This window comes from Camarhynchus parvulus, chromosome 7, assembly GCF_901933205.1.
Source record: "Camarhynchus parvulus chromosome 7, STF_HiC, whole genome shotgun sequence".
NCBI classification, from domain to species: domain Eukaryota; kingdom Metazoa; phylum Chordata; class Aves; order Passeriformes; family Thraupidae; genus Camarhynchus; species Camarhynchus parvulus.
This window is the reverse complement of record NC_044577.1, coordinates 17,337,173-17,351,434: the sequence shown is the minus strand read 5'-3', so window position 1 is coordinate 17,351,434 and position 14,262 is coordinate 17,337,173. Positions and strand designations below refer to the sequence as shown.

Below are 14,262 nucleotides of genomic sequence, written 5' to 3'. Positions count from 1 at the left end.
AATGTACAGTAGCTCTCTCTTTAATTACACAGTTTCATTATGCAGTGGAATTATTTTTCAGAATACAACTGTTTTTGCAGACTAACCTTTTATTTTAAGAGAAGTTTCTGTCTAACGAAGAGAGGTAATTACAGTACAAAATAGACTTTTGACACAGAGAAAACTATTGTTACCAGGACTCCCCTAGCGCATAATATTATTTTAAAAGAGGATGTAATTTACATATTTAAAAAATTATAGAGTTGTATGTAAGTAGCAGCAATGATGAGAGACAAACTAAGAAAAGCAGTGCTTGCAACTGCCCTCAAATTGCTCTGTAGTTTCCACAGTAGATAGCATAGTATGTGTTTCACCTGACAGAAGGGGTTTACGAGGGATATGGGTGTCTGGGTATGAGTCACTTTCGGAACCTTTGGTCCGGTGCCTTTTAGTTTGTTCCCTTGTTGTCTCTTTATTATGATATGTGACCAGTTTCTACCCAGCACAGGGATCAGTCTTAATTTATGCATGCCTAAATATGATAGAGAATTTTTCTTTAAATCTGAAGCATGATAATTATGAGGGGTATTTGTTCTGACCACCACATAGAACAGCTCACTCAGCAGGACTCAAGTGTGATAAATGCCTTTGCCCCCAGGTGGCTGATTTCTGCAGTAGAATTAAGCATGGTGGTAAAGTTTGCAGTAGGATTTTCTGGTTATTCGAGCTCTGAATCCTTTCACTGTACTTTTTAAGCAATGCACTCTGACAGAGATGTCTTATCAAAATGAAAAATCCATAGAATTTGGAATATTTAAATTATTTGATTTGCTTAGACTCTTTGGGTATGCGAGAAAAACGAAACACTGTGATTGACTCTTCCCACAACTGTCAGGATACAGTGCACAGTTTCCCAAACAGGCACAGAAATGTTAAGTGCAAGTACAGCCTCTGATACTATAGATTTTTCTTTTTTACCCCACAAGCAAAATATATGTCTGAATTTGGCGACAGAATTGTTGTTCACCTTCTGTGCATTTGTGTAGTGCAAAACTTGTTAAACTCTTTTCCAAGAGCAGTTCAGTTCATGTGTTTAAAATATACCATCCATCAGAAGGTATGTCAAAGGAAACTGCTTTGTTAAGGGAGGTACGTGCAGTGAAACCAAATACAGATGGTATCTGCAACTTTCTTAGAGTACTGCCTTCATTTCCTGCCCTTCCTACTTTTCATAACTTTGCAAGTGTGGTGAGGACTGGAGAAAAGTCAACCAAATCCTTTCCAAACTTGAGAAGCTTGTATTTGTAACTGTTTGCAGGGCTGGCTCATATCACAGTTTGTATTTTTGCATTTGTATCTTCACCTAAAGAAACAGGAAGGTAAGTGGTGAAAACATTCCCCCACAAAATGCTTCTGTGCATTTTGAGTGTAAGTCCAAGTAGTATTCATAGTCAAGTTATAAACCTAGACAAATGGACTTCTTGGACTGCCTGTATTGTATTGTTAATGCTTGTCCCATTACCAGTTCTTAATGCAGTTTCTTTATGGATCAGATCATGTTTCATGATGTTGGGGGGAAAGAAGGCATTTTCATTTTAAAAATGTTTTTGTCATATGGTATTTCACTCTTTTAAATGTTATTTTTCTTCAACTGAAGGTATTATGGTCTGAAGTATAAACATTACCATTTGTTCCTAAAGCTGTGAAAGACTTTGCATTTGGTAATTAAATGAACTGCTTGAGTTAGTATTGTACTTTTCAGCCTTTCACATTTAATTAACATTCAAGTGGGAATTATGAACAATTTATATCTGTCAGGAAAAGACAAGACGTAACAAATTGTCTCCGTGCAGATGTGAAATTGAAGCAACCTTAGAGAGACTAAAGAAACTGGAGCGTGATCTGAGCTTTAAAGAGCAGGAACTAAAGGAACGGGAGAGACGTTTGAAGATGTGGGAGCAGAAGTTAACTGAACAATCAAATACTCCTGTAAGTAGACAATAATTCAGCCTTTCATCTTGTGTCAGAAGGATTTGGAGCTTTGTCTATGTAAATCTCAAGACATACTAAGGAAGTAGTGCTCCTGTTTTTAGTTGTTCCTCTGGGCCAATTTTATTGCATCACTCTAGATAACAATATTTTTTTTTAATTTCACCTAATACATTAGGTACCACATATTACCGATAGTTCATATTGTGATATAGGCATTTTAAGCAGTGTCCATTGATTTATTTAGAGTTCTCAGCTTTAAAAATTGTTTACATTCAATAAATTCTTTTTTCAACTAGAAAGTTGTAGACTTTATGGGATGCAGGATTTGGTCTTAAATGTAAGAATAATTTGTATCTTCCAGAAGGCATGTTGTGAAACTTATGCAGATTTTTTTGATTCTGTTCTTTTTCTTTGAGAAGTAGCAAATTCCCATTCTGTGAAAAGGGGGTCAAAATTCAAAGTATTAATTTAAGGTTTTGTTCATAATTATAATTAACATAACTTTGACTGGCCAGTTACCAGCTGGTAGAATTCCCACATTTCTATTAGTAAATTGAACAAAAAAACTTCCTTGCATTATCTTGAATTTCTTGATGAAATACTATGCTCTTCAACCACTGATTGGCAGAGGGAGGACCACAGGGTTAGTGCATGGCGCGACATTACAACAGAGTTGCTAAAAAAATACTGTGATACCTACTTGTTTTTAAAGCACTAGCTAAGACAAATACCAAATTGAGATTGCAGTAGCATATGATTTTTCTTATGCACAATTTTATCATACTAATAACCTTGATTCCAGCCAGACCCATTTACATATGAGTTGTTTTTAAGGCATAGCTTATTGCTGTTCTTTGAATGAAGTTGCATTTATGTTCTAGCTGTGAACATGCACCAATGAAATCACGGAGGATGAATGTTTTCCTATGTGCAGATTCTGTGTGTTTTCAGTAGATATCTCTATGCCTGCTTTAACACTTGCCATATTCCAGTAACTGAGCTGTGGGCCATCCTCTATCCTGAGCACAGCATGAGACACAGCCTTAATGAGCAAACCTTTTCACCAGCAAGGGCCTAGGGTTTTTTTATGCTGTACTTGCTTATGACTTGTATTTTCACTTAGATCTGGCATTGCTGCAAGAATAAAGCATTGTGCTAAGGCCTATTGTGCTAAGCATGAACTGTCTTTCTGCATAGCATTAACCCAACTGTCCTATTGCATTTAGGTGCAATTTCTTCTAATAGACAAATATAGGTTTGTTTTTTCCACACATCTTAAGTGAACTTACACAGTACGTATTTCTTAAAGAGCCATTTTATTGGAAAAAATTGGATATATTGGCTAAAAAAGGCTTTATTCAAGCAGGATTGGGTTTTTCTCGTAGCACTGGTTACACATACAACTATATTGTAAATTCATAGCTGTAAGTCATTTGCAAAATATCTTTGGGCATTCTGTTTGCAAGCTGTAATCCTTGGGAGTCAAGCATCTGTCTCCTTCCATTAGTTCAGGCTGTGTCTACTCAGGAGCATCAAACTAGGGGGTTACAACAGGGAGCTGCAGTGCTTGCCTTCAAACTACCTTGACTATAAAAGCAGGAGTAAAGATACGGCAGCTAGAACTGTGACACATTTTAGAGTTCCCGCTAGGCATAAACCTGGTTCTTAGCCAAAACTAGGCCTCATTGTGTCTTAGCTGGTACTCTTGTCCCTGCTCTGTGTTCTGCTGTCACCTTTTCACTTGTCTCTGCAGCAAAGACCAGAGGCCAGCAGTGGTGCGCAGGAGTAGAAACTTAAACCAAGTGACAGGAGAACAGTGAAGCTGTCTCTGCCACTTGATTCTCCAGTGTTGTAGGGTTGGTAGAAGCTTCATCCTGCGTGGTAGGTAACTGTGAGTGGCAGGCTGCTTCTGCTCCAATGAGTAAAGTATAGCTTCACACACTTCAGCATGAGGGAAGGATGAGGCCAATATTTAGGAATGCTTCTGTGCGTTTCTCCCTGCTCTTGTTTTGACCCTGTTTCGCTGCATCTTATACAACAGACTCCTTTGAGTCTGATCTCTGCAAATTCCTTTGTGCGGATCTCCAAAAGCCTCTAGCGCAAGGGAATCAGGAGCATTTTGGTGGAGTAAAATATATCCATAGCTGCCATGGAATGGGAGACTTGTCTTGGAAGATTTGACTTTGCAATGGTAGTGGATGTAGGTAAGATGAACATCTTATTAGAGGAAGACAGTGAGCAAGACATGAAATCCATATATCACCTGTGATGCCCTGTACCTGCAGGTGGTCATTTAACCATGGAATTTAGAGAGACTGGTGGATCCTAGCCATTTCTAAGGGTCCCTTCTGATAGTCATCATATGCAGTATGTCACTAAAGGCATGTCCCATCCCAACAAACTCTTTAAATTCTCCGGATAACGAGATGGCAAAATATGGAGGAAGTAATGTGATTATAACTTGCAAAATGAGCCATTCACAGTTTACCCACTCTCAGACATTGAACAGTCAATGACCCAGAAAGGTGTTTCAGTGGAGAGCTGATTTGCAGCTTTGTTGATTTTTTTTTGGGAATTCTTCCCATGTCGGGGATGTTCTTCTGTGGATCTAAAGTAACTATAACTACCTGGCAATGAAGTGTGTGTGCTAGGTCTTGTTTTTGAAAGATTCCTTCTTTTTATCAGGAAGAGCTTGATCCAACTAGCACACTGTTGATGATGTAACTGCAGGTTTTTGTACAGCCAGGTGTACAGAAGTTTAGCTGCAGGTTCTTTCATCACATAGCAGTAGGATGCATGGAGGCTATTTAGGGCACCCCCATCATGCCAACTTCTTTGTTTTATTTTTGTTTCTTAAACCCTGATCACTAACTTTACTTAACCACAGTGCAAATAGTAAGTCTTTGTAAGTAGGGAAAGCTCAAGTGGAACAGAAGACAGATGCTGTCTTTTCTAATGATAGAAAATTAGTCAATGTAAGTGGTTTTACCAAGAAATGGGCACTCTTTGAGCAACCCTGGCTGTGAAGCCTCTTGTGTTACAAAAGCAGGGCATCACCATAATCACCCCTGTAACTTGTTTTGATCAACTGCCATTGACTCTTCAGTCAGTTTTCTGATGAGGTTAAAAAAGATATGAAAACCCATGAATTTTGGGTAGGTAGTTTTACAAATGCTTTGTAAAGAAATGCTAGTGCACCACACAGCTCCTTTGCTGTTGTTTATGTAGTGCCTCAGTTTGACACCCTAAGACAAGTAGGTAGTTTAATTTAGGGTGAAACTCCTGAGTTTTTATTCCCTGTGAAGCACAGGCAAACATGTCACAGAGGTTACTAGCCTGGCCACTCTGAAGAGGCATTAATCATTAACCTGAAGAGAGCATATTTCATTTGTTACTACAAACAGACTGGGTCAGGAGAATGCCATTATCCGTAGGTGAAGATTAGCGGAAATTTAATATGATGTACAAGCAATTGACAGATGTCTCTTGATACCACTAAAGAAAAAAAAAGCTGAAGAAGCTGACAAGCTGACCAAAACCACCCCTCTTCCCCTGCCTGCTTGTCCCTGGGATGGCTTCTAGAGGTGTGGTGCTGGTGCAGGCTGGAGGCTAGTTCTCCTGTCCTTTGCATTGGTGAGAGACTCATTTCTGATTGTGGCTGTTGCAGGGTGACCCTTTCTCTCCTTTTGAGCATACACTCAAAACCAGTCTGCTGCTGCTTTCATTTCTGATATTTAGGGGCTGCTGCTTCTGCATCAAACTGCAGAACTTGTTTGGCTTCTCTGGTCTTAACCCAATTTATTCTTCAATCCTGAAAGGTTGAATTAAGCAGCTCCAATTGCCTTGGAACCAGTCCACCTGGTTGGGAAATGTCATATTCTGTTTTTTGCTGTACAAAATATGAAGGATTGAAGAGTTTGAACCTTCTTTTGTCATGAAAGCTCTGTTGCCTGTGGTTCTTGCCATGCCACTCAGTGATTTTGGTTTAAGAATGATGACCCCAGAAGGATGCTATCTGTTTTAATGAATACTTACTTGACCTCCATGTTTATATTCACTAATCGTATGCTCTCTGTTGATTGCTGACTAATCTGGTGGTGTCTTTTTCCTTGATTTTTAAATTGGTTCTAACTTTCACTTTTGCTCTGTCCTTTCCTCCTTTTAAATAGTTTTTCTTACCTCTTGCTGCAAGAATGTCTCAGGAGTCTTACTTTGAATCTAAAACAGAGGAGTCAAACAGTGCAGAGATGTCATGTCAGATCACAGCAACAAGTAACGGGGAGGTAGCTGGCATGAACCAAAGCCTGAAGGCCTTGATGATGACGGGCTTTGGGGATATCTTCTCTCTGAACAAAGCAGGATCTGTCCTGCAATCTGGAATGCAGATAAATATGCAAGCCAAAAAGAATTCTTCTAAAACCACGTCTATGAGAAAAGGGAAGAAAATCAACATGGCTTTGGGTTTCAGTGAATTCGACTGGTCAGATGACGATGATGATGATGATGATGATTTTGATGATACAGATGATAGCAGCGAATGAAATAAGTTGTAGAGTTAACCCTGAAATCATTTTAGCAAAGCAAAACAATAAAGTTTTAGAACAAGAATCCTGTCAGTTTGGTCTGTTTAAATCCTGTAAAAGAACAAAAAGCAAACAAGCAACAACAAAAAAGATATTTACCAGGCTGAGCGTATTTGTATGTTGAAAGATATGTTGTTTCTGTTTCAATTGTGCTTATTTCTGCTTTGATGAAATTTGGAACTAAACTTTCCAAACTAATTGAGATTATTATTATTTCATCATTATATCTATAATTCCTAGTGCCTGATTACAGAAACTATGGCTTGATAAATTTAAGATTCGGAAACACTGGGAGAAACTTCAATGCCATTAATGCCATTAATGTACTTCAAATTTTTCTTTCGTGTTTTTTGTCATTTCCCTTATCCCTTTAATTGTCAGTCATATGCATATGCTTGTACTTCCAGATTTGTTATTTTCTACATCCATTCTTTCTTCCTGTTGTAGTGAATGGGTTTGCTGTGTTTCTTAATTTAAAGCCGTTTTCAAGGCAACATTGTGGGAAGTCACAAGTAAGTTTCTAGGAACAGAGAAGCTTGCGGACGAAGAGAGGGGTTAGTTAAATAAATAGTTTAAAAATGGAATAGCAGCAGAACTCAGATAATCCCTATTAGTAGATGATTTCTATAAATGTTCTTTTTTTTCCCCCTCACGTGTATGTGCATGTGTGTATAATTCACCCTAGCAAAGTAAACTGCAATCAGACCTCTGCATCTATTATCAGATATTGTGATCTAGAGCTAATTTTCAGTTAGGTTGATGTGAATCCATGAAGCCTCATTAACTTTGATGGACTTATTCTTGTACCTGAGAGCAAAAATCGGTGTTTGTAAATTTTGATTCTGTTGTATCTGCTAAACAGCGTGTGCCATCCTTGGGAAAGGACAAAGAGAAGCCACTGTGACATTTCAGCTTGGGCCCTACCACTGTGGCTTGTGTGAAATTCTCTGTACTAGAATCTGGCAGTAATGTCAGGAATATTTACTAGACTCTGCATAACTGTTTTTTGCAGCTACATTACTTTTAAAGTATTGTCACTGCTGTTACAGCTTACCATAAAACTCAGTGTCTTACAATCTGCTGCAATAATTGCCTGCCAGGCACTTATGTTGAGAGCAGTGAGGATGTTTCTCCTGATGACCCCTTTAGTGGTGATGCAGAAGGAGGGAGGGAAACCAGTGTGAACACAGATGCAGGTTAGAAAGGAAGATGTTGTAAAATATTTGCCAAGGAAGAAGGGCAGCATTTCAAAAGAAAAATGTTACTGTGTAGTTCAGCAGTAGTGGGAACAAGCCATCAAAATTCCATTCTCAATTACTGGAAGGGTTTCTTTTATAAAACTTGTGTTTTTGAGTGGCATCTTTAATTATAGGCTTGCCTGTTACACAGCTCTAACCTATATATTATGGTGTTTTGTGGATAGCTTAGAAAAAAATGGATACATTAGATTACAGCAGGCCTGAAATCATTACCTGTTCACTCAACAAAACAAAGTTCTTTGAAGAAGTTTTTCCAGAGTGGGTACCTCTTTGGGTTGTGAGGAAGAAAGAATTGTTTTATCCTTAAACACCAGCACTGATCCAGTCACCTGCAAGGCACAAGTGCTGCCCTCAGGTTGGCCTGCTCCATTCGCTCTGCATGGGATTGTAGTTCCTGCAGGATGTCATTTAACCTTCTTCCAGACACTCCCAAACCTCTTGACTTGAACTTCCCTCTTGTATCTGGAAGCTATTTTCATGATGAAATTATCATTTAAGTGATGCAGTAAATGTTCAAAGTATCCCAAGGAGAAACTCTTTTGGCTCATGTGGGGATGGCTTCTTGGGTCCATCAAAGCAATCTGATTTTAGGGAGAAAAAGAGAATTGGAAGGGCAAATAATGAAATGGAAATAAGAACAAATAGCCTTTTCCAGTGTAGATTTGTACTATTTTTGTAAGTCTACATCTGCTGACACCCACAGCAATGATACTATTTTTGTAACTACCACTTTGCACTCGGCAAAATTTGATGGATTTGTGTAATGTAATATGTGCACTTTAGGTCTTAAGATGCGTATCATTGTGCATAAATTACTGCCCCACTTCAGCAGTAAAGGGATGTACAACTGAAAACAAAATTTGGTTCAGTACATTTCTAATTCAAAACCCAAAAAAATCTGTTCCTAGAATTGATATTTTGCACTTTTTTCGTGTTTGACAATCTTGGAGCACTTCATGCACATTTATGTTTGTGTGGGTTTTAAGTGAATTTGTAAATTAACTCCTTAATCTTTACCGAAATAAAAATAATTTTTAAGTAGTATGACACAGATTTTCATAGTTACAACATCACAAGGTTTAGGTCTGTCTTCAACATTTTGTGCTTACCCAGGTGTGTAACTTATATCAGCAAATATCATCAGAATGTGGTAACATGCTTGTAGTAATTTCTACCTGCTTGTTTCAGTATTTTTTAATGAAGCAAGATGGATTTTTCCCCGTCACCTTTTTTCCCATGTTGTTTCTCAAAGCAAATTAAACTATATTAAGGAAAAGTTTAAGCTCTTCTAAAACTTCCCCATGCATTTAAAGTAGCGAGGGTGACTTCTGAATTGTAGATAAGGTGATAACATGACAAACTCTTCTGATGCAGTTGAGATAGTATTATACTTAGGATATTGGCTATACTTACTAAAAAAGCAGTGGTATTAATTGCATTTTTACTTTCCTGTGATGAGTTTCACACCAGGTGTCTCCAGTTTGCAAGTCAGTGATCATATGTGAGAATCAAGCTGTGTTGTTTCTGCCTCTGAAATGCTTCTCACTAGATAAAGGCTTTGAAAATGGCTCTGGTGGGCAGATATGGTGGTTGGAGGAGGGCAGAGTATTTCATCTTCTACACCTGATTTTGCTCTGCAGTGTATCCAAGTCCATCTTCTACCTGTCTCATCATCAGGTTATACAAATCTCCACAGCAGTCCAGAGCCACATCGTGTGTCAGCTAATACAAGCATTAACCAAACCCAGAAGACATTTCTCTGGCTGCTCTGGGCCAAAGCCAGAACAAGCCATGAAAAGCCTTCCTGTGCCTTGTACTCCTCTCAGCTCACTAGGCCCTGCCAGGCCTTTTGGGTTCCAGTTTCCTCTGCCTTCCATAAAGCCTGAAGGTATTTGCAGTAGAATAATATCACTGCATTTGTGGAGGGGAAAGGTAAGAACCAGGCCTGAACTTGGCATATTTACCAGGCTGCTGTACTGCAGACATGAACTTAGGTGGGTAAGTGGCCTCAGAGAAGAATGGGGAGGATCGACTTTTGGCTTGCTTAATGGTCAGCTGGGACCAAGACAGGATGTCCAACTCCCAACTCCTTTTCTTTAGCCATGATGAAAAAATATGGGAATGGGACTTAATGAAGGAAAACTTCTGATCTAGTCATTTTTGTGACAATGTCATCACTAATTTCTTGGAGTAGCAAGTGCCTTAGGGTACGGTGTGGGTGTGCTGCGTTGCCAGCCATTGTGTGCTCCCTGACATGGAGCTTGTCCCCTCTGGACTGGAAGGGCTTTTGGAGGTGAGGTCTGGCGTGGCCTCTTGTCACACAGTCATGTTCATGGCTTGTCATTTGCTTATCATTCCAGAGCTTTTCTTAGGTGTTGATTCCCTTTCCTTCTGGGTTTTAAAGTGTTTATTCTGAGTTAAATATCTGATGCAGTAATGATGGGTATTGCTCTCAGCAGTAGCAATAGATGTGTAGTGTGCATATAGCTGTTAAGTACTGAGCAGTGTTACTGTGTGTCTTTAGTGGTGTACTTCCTTTATCTGTAATCAGGCAGCTTTTACAGGTTTTTAATAAGACCTCTGACTTGACAGAGGTTTTAACTACAGTCCTAGTTAGAATGTTCAGGCAGAAAAACTAAGTTCATTTAGTAATTTTCACAGACCTTAAAATGCACTGGTAGGAATCTGGAGGAGAGATCTTTCCCCTTTCCCCCAGGCTTCAACTTAGTGTACACTGTAAAATCTGCACAGAGATTTCTGATGTGTGAAGATTTAATTTTAAAACTGTAGAACCAATGATTTTCTTTTAACATTTTATATTGTGTGCTAAATACTCATATGCCTTTTAAAGTCAGATATAGTCCACTGCATTTCTTGCTTTTGCACTACTGAAGAAGTTTTGTACTGAATAGTAGGAATCGATGCTACTTACACTTCAGATTTGAACTGATGGAATTTGAATGAAAATATTTTCACAGTGTTAGAAAACTTCATTTTCCCTTCTGAAAAAGCAAAGCTGAGTGCAATGCCTATGCCAAGACTCTTGTGCTGTAAACTGAATATATCATTTGTGTGGAACATGCAATGTTACACTTGTGTGTGGTAAAATCTTGCAGTGTCAGTTATTCTCTTTATTGCACTTGACATACCATGTCTTGTTTTATTCACACTGTGGATTCGCTTTTCCAGTGTAAAACCAAAGCAAACAAACAAAAAAAATCATACAATGTATTCAATTTCCTCGATTGGTGTCATAAACTTTCTTTTGGTGTGAACTTTTCCCTTGCTTCTCTTTTGTTCCAAACTTCTATTTTGCAATAAACATTTTGACAGTAAATTTTATGCATTTGTGTCACTATGTAAAACGCTGAAGTTCGAAGAGGTTCCTTATTGTCTGCTGGTTTAAGTCACTTTTCTGTATTACTAACTGTGTGCCATTTCTCCTTTATTCTCCCATTAAGAAAAAAAAAAGAGAGGAATAATACAGAACTATTCTGCTGCCACTGGTTATATTTAAACCAGAAGAAAGCAGAAAAAACCCACTGTACATCTAAAAATGCATTATTGGACTTCTGCAGTAAATTTTTTCAGTTGTACAAATCATTTTACCAGGCTCCTGCTGCAGCACCAGCCAGTTTGACGCTAAGTGCCTACAAAAGGCACAACTCAGAGCCTCCTGAGGGTGTTCATGATTGCCACTTGCCCTTCCTTGTCCTTTAGTGTTCCCCCCAGCGCTACTTTTGTCCTACAGTGTTCTGCCCAGGCTGCAGGTGGAGGTGTTGGGGTGAGGGCCTGCCTAGGGGACATGCTTGGCTTGTGGGTGGGGTCTGGGGACCCTGGGGTGGCGAGGGTGACAAAGCCATGGGGGGTCGGGGATAACCGAGCTGAGTCTCTCATAAATCACATATCTACATCAAAAAGTCTGCAACTACATCATGATATTGAGCTTCTGGGAGACACTGACTGTCCAAATACAGATCTACAACAATTAATGGTAATCCTTTAAGCTGAATAAAAATGCCAAGAAGATGACACTTTGGATACCATATACTTGAATGAGTAAAATGGCAATCACTGTTACAGTGACATCTTCTCCTCTGTCGGTTTTCACATCATCCCAGAATTTTGTTTAATGCAGCCATTCCTCCATGGTTTCCTAGTGCTTCAAGAGCTAACACCATCTTGCATCCAACAAAGTGTAGGAGGAGGCTGGGAAGTGCTGCACTCCTCCAGCCTTACAGGAGTCGTTACAAAGCAGTGGCAGAAACCAAGAGAGACTTGTCTGTATATGGGTGGGAAGACAGTCTGCAGTGGCCAGACTCCAAATTCTGTTTTCCCTGCTGTCCAGTGAAAGTTTTCCTTCCTTTTGCAGAAAGCATCCATGATTTGGGAGGGAGTCATAATCCCAGCATTATTTTCATTGCAGACCAAAGCCAAAGCAAAAGCCTTCCTGTAGTGTCAGAACCAAGAGGAGAGGCAGATAGAGTCCCTTTCCATCAGAAGATTTACTTTTGCTTCCTAAGTTGTTTTTGTTGTAGATCTGCTGGTAATTTTGTCTGCAGAGAGGAACAGGATCGATTTAACACTGCCAACACGCTGTTGGAGCCAGCCCACAATCAGTGTGAATGCAGTGGTTTAGTACATCAGTATGAGTTGCAGCTTAAGTCCTGCACTTTGCAGGGAAGAAGGAACAGAATAATATCAGCCACCAGAGTAAAATTTGGGTGAAGGGGCGAAAAATGTTCGGATGGTTTTCTTTTCAATTCCTATCTCTCACACAGTTGCTGCCCTCCTTTGATATTTGTGCATGGACCGAGGAAGATGTGGTGAGTATTTTGTGTTAATGTGGCCAGGCTCCTGATGCTGGAGATCTCTGACAAATTACAGCGGGTGTGGTGGGAGGGAAGGCCGGATCAGAACATCTAGGTGAGATCTTACTGCTGTTTGGTGAAGCTTGTGTCCCAGATAAGCTTGAAAGTGACCAGGAGTAAAGTTTTGAGTTACCTTCATAAAACAGCCACATTCTCCAGTGTCCAGAAAATAGTGGGAGCTGGGAACTGCCAGCAGCCAGGAGGGCATTCCTGGGTCCTCGTTTAAGGAATGTAGAAGTGCCCTGACCCTGGACATGACAAAATGAGTTCAAAGGTTTTATCCCACTGTGTGCCACCTGGATTGCAATTAACTGAAAAAAAGTTTAGGGCTTTTTTAGCAGGTGTGGAACCTCTCTTTCATATAAAATAATGGCATTGAGTACTTTATACTTTTTTATTCAGTTAGAAGTCTAAACAAGACAGATTAGTGATTTATCTCTGACATAGTTATGTGTCAAAATGACTTCAATGTCCTATCAAGCACTGCCTTTGTGTCTTATGCATCATAGGGTTGTTTGGCTGACATTTACCAAAGGACTGTCTGGAAAGCCAGTGCAAAAACCATAAAAGCCCTGGCTCCTTCACTTCAGCCCTTTTAGCACATGACATTTCTCAGCTTCCGCTTTGGTCATTTCAGTTCTTCGTGACAATAAACTGAGAAAGGTGGCTGCAAAATGGAAGGCAGTTTGGAAAAGCTAAATAGAAGTAATCACTTGCATTGGTGAATCCTGAGTCCTTTATCCCAAAGTGAGAAATATTTTTAAATTTTGTTTTAAAAAGGATGATTACTTATTAACTCCAAATAACTGTAATACAAGATTTTGGTAATTTGAACTTCAAGATTGATTCCTCTTTTTTGCAGTTTTTCTGGATGCAACAACTTACTAGAAAAGGTAAAAGCTATTCATATGTCCTTTCATGCTCACATTTATGAACTAATATACATTTGTTCATTCCCCCCCCCTCCAATAAAGTGCCATGTGGATTTCTGAATAACCTCTTTTATCTTAAGGCGATGCTTCTGGTGAAATGAGTGTCTATGCTAGCTTGTTTAAGGAACATCATATCACTGGGAAGCAATTGCTTCTTCTAGAAGAAGAGGATTTAAAGGACATGGGAATTGTTTCCAGAGGACACATCATCCATTTAAAGGTATTATCAGCATATATTGAATGGTGCAGTAGGTTATACTGTGAGTATTACAGAGTCTATGGAGTTTCAGTAGTATTAGCAACAAAAGTTACAAAGCTAAACAGAGAACATACTTGGTATCTAAAATAAACAGAATTATAGCTTCATATGAATTTAGAACTCAAAGTAACCTGAGCATTTTATGAGGCATGAAAATGTGCTGTGGTCTTTATACTTCTCTGTAGTTCTTAGTTTTCTTGTGAGCTGGATGGCAGTACTGCTGCAGCTTCGCCTAGGAGGGCCATTCTCCCAGCAGAAAAGCTTGGGAATCTCCAGAGAGAACTCTCTTTAGCTGAAGGAGAAACAGATATGAAACAGTTATTTGAACTGAAATCTCAGCTTCTCAATTTCCACATCTCATTTATAGCATAAAGCATATTTAGACTA

General features: G+C 39.2%; 1 protein-coding gene across 2 annotated transcripts in view; it reads left to right on the top strand.

The window, feature by feature from the left end:
- MAP3K20 (mitogen-activated protein kinase kinase kinase 20) overlaps positions 1 to 14,262 on the top strand; it is an 89,621-nt gene that overhangs the window by 54,423 nt on the left and 20,936 nt on the right. Inside the window, exons 11-14 of one of the 2 annotated variants that reach the window (XM_030952249.1) lie at positions 1,833 to 1,968; positions 12,595 to 12,639; positions 13,547 to 13,577; positions 13,697 to 13,836. In XM_030952249.1, the coding sequence (XP_030808109.1) occupies positions 1,833 to 1,968; positions 12,595 to 12,639; positions 13,547 to 13,577; positions 13,697 to 13,836 (352 nt within the window). Of the gene's footprint in view, positions 1 to 1,832; positions 1,969 to 6,140; positions 11,151 to 12,594; positions 12,640 to 13,546; positions 13,578 to 13,696; positions 13,837 to 14,262 lie in introns of those variants that run through there. The other variant, XM_030952250.1, reaches the window with a different exon arrangement.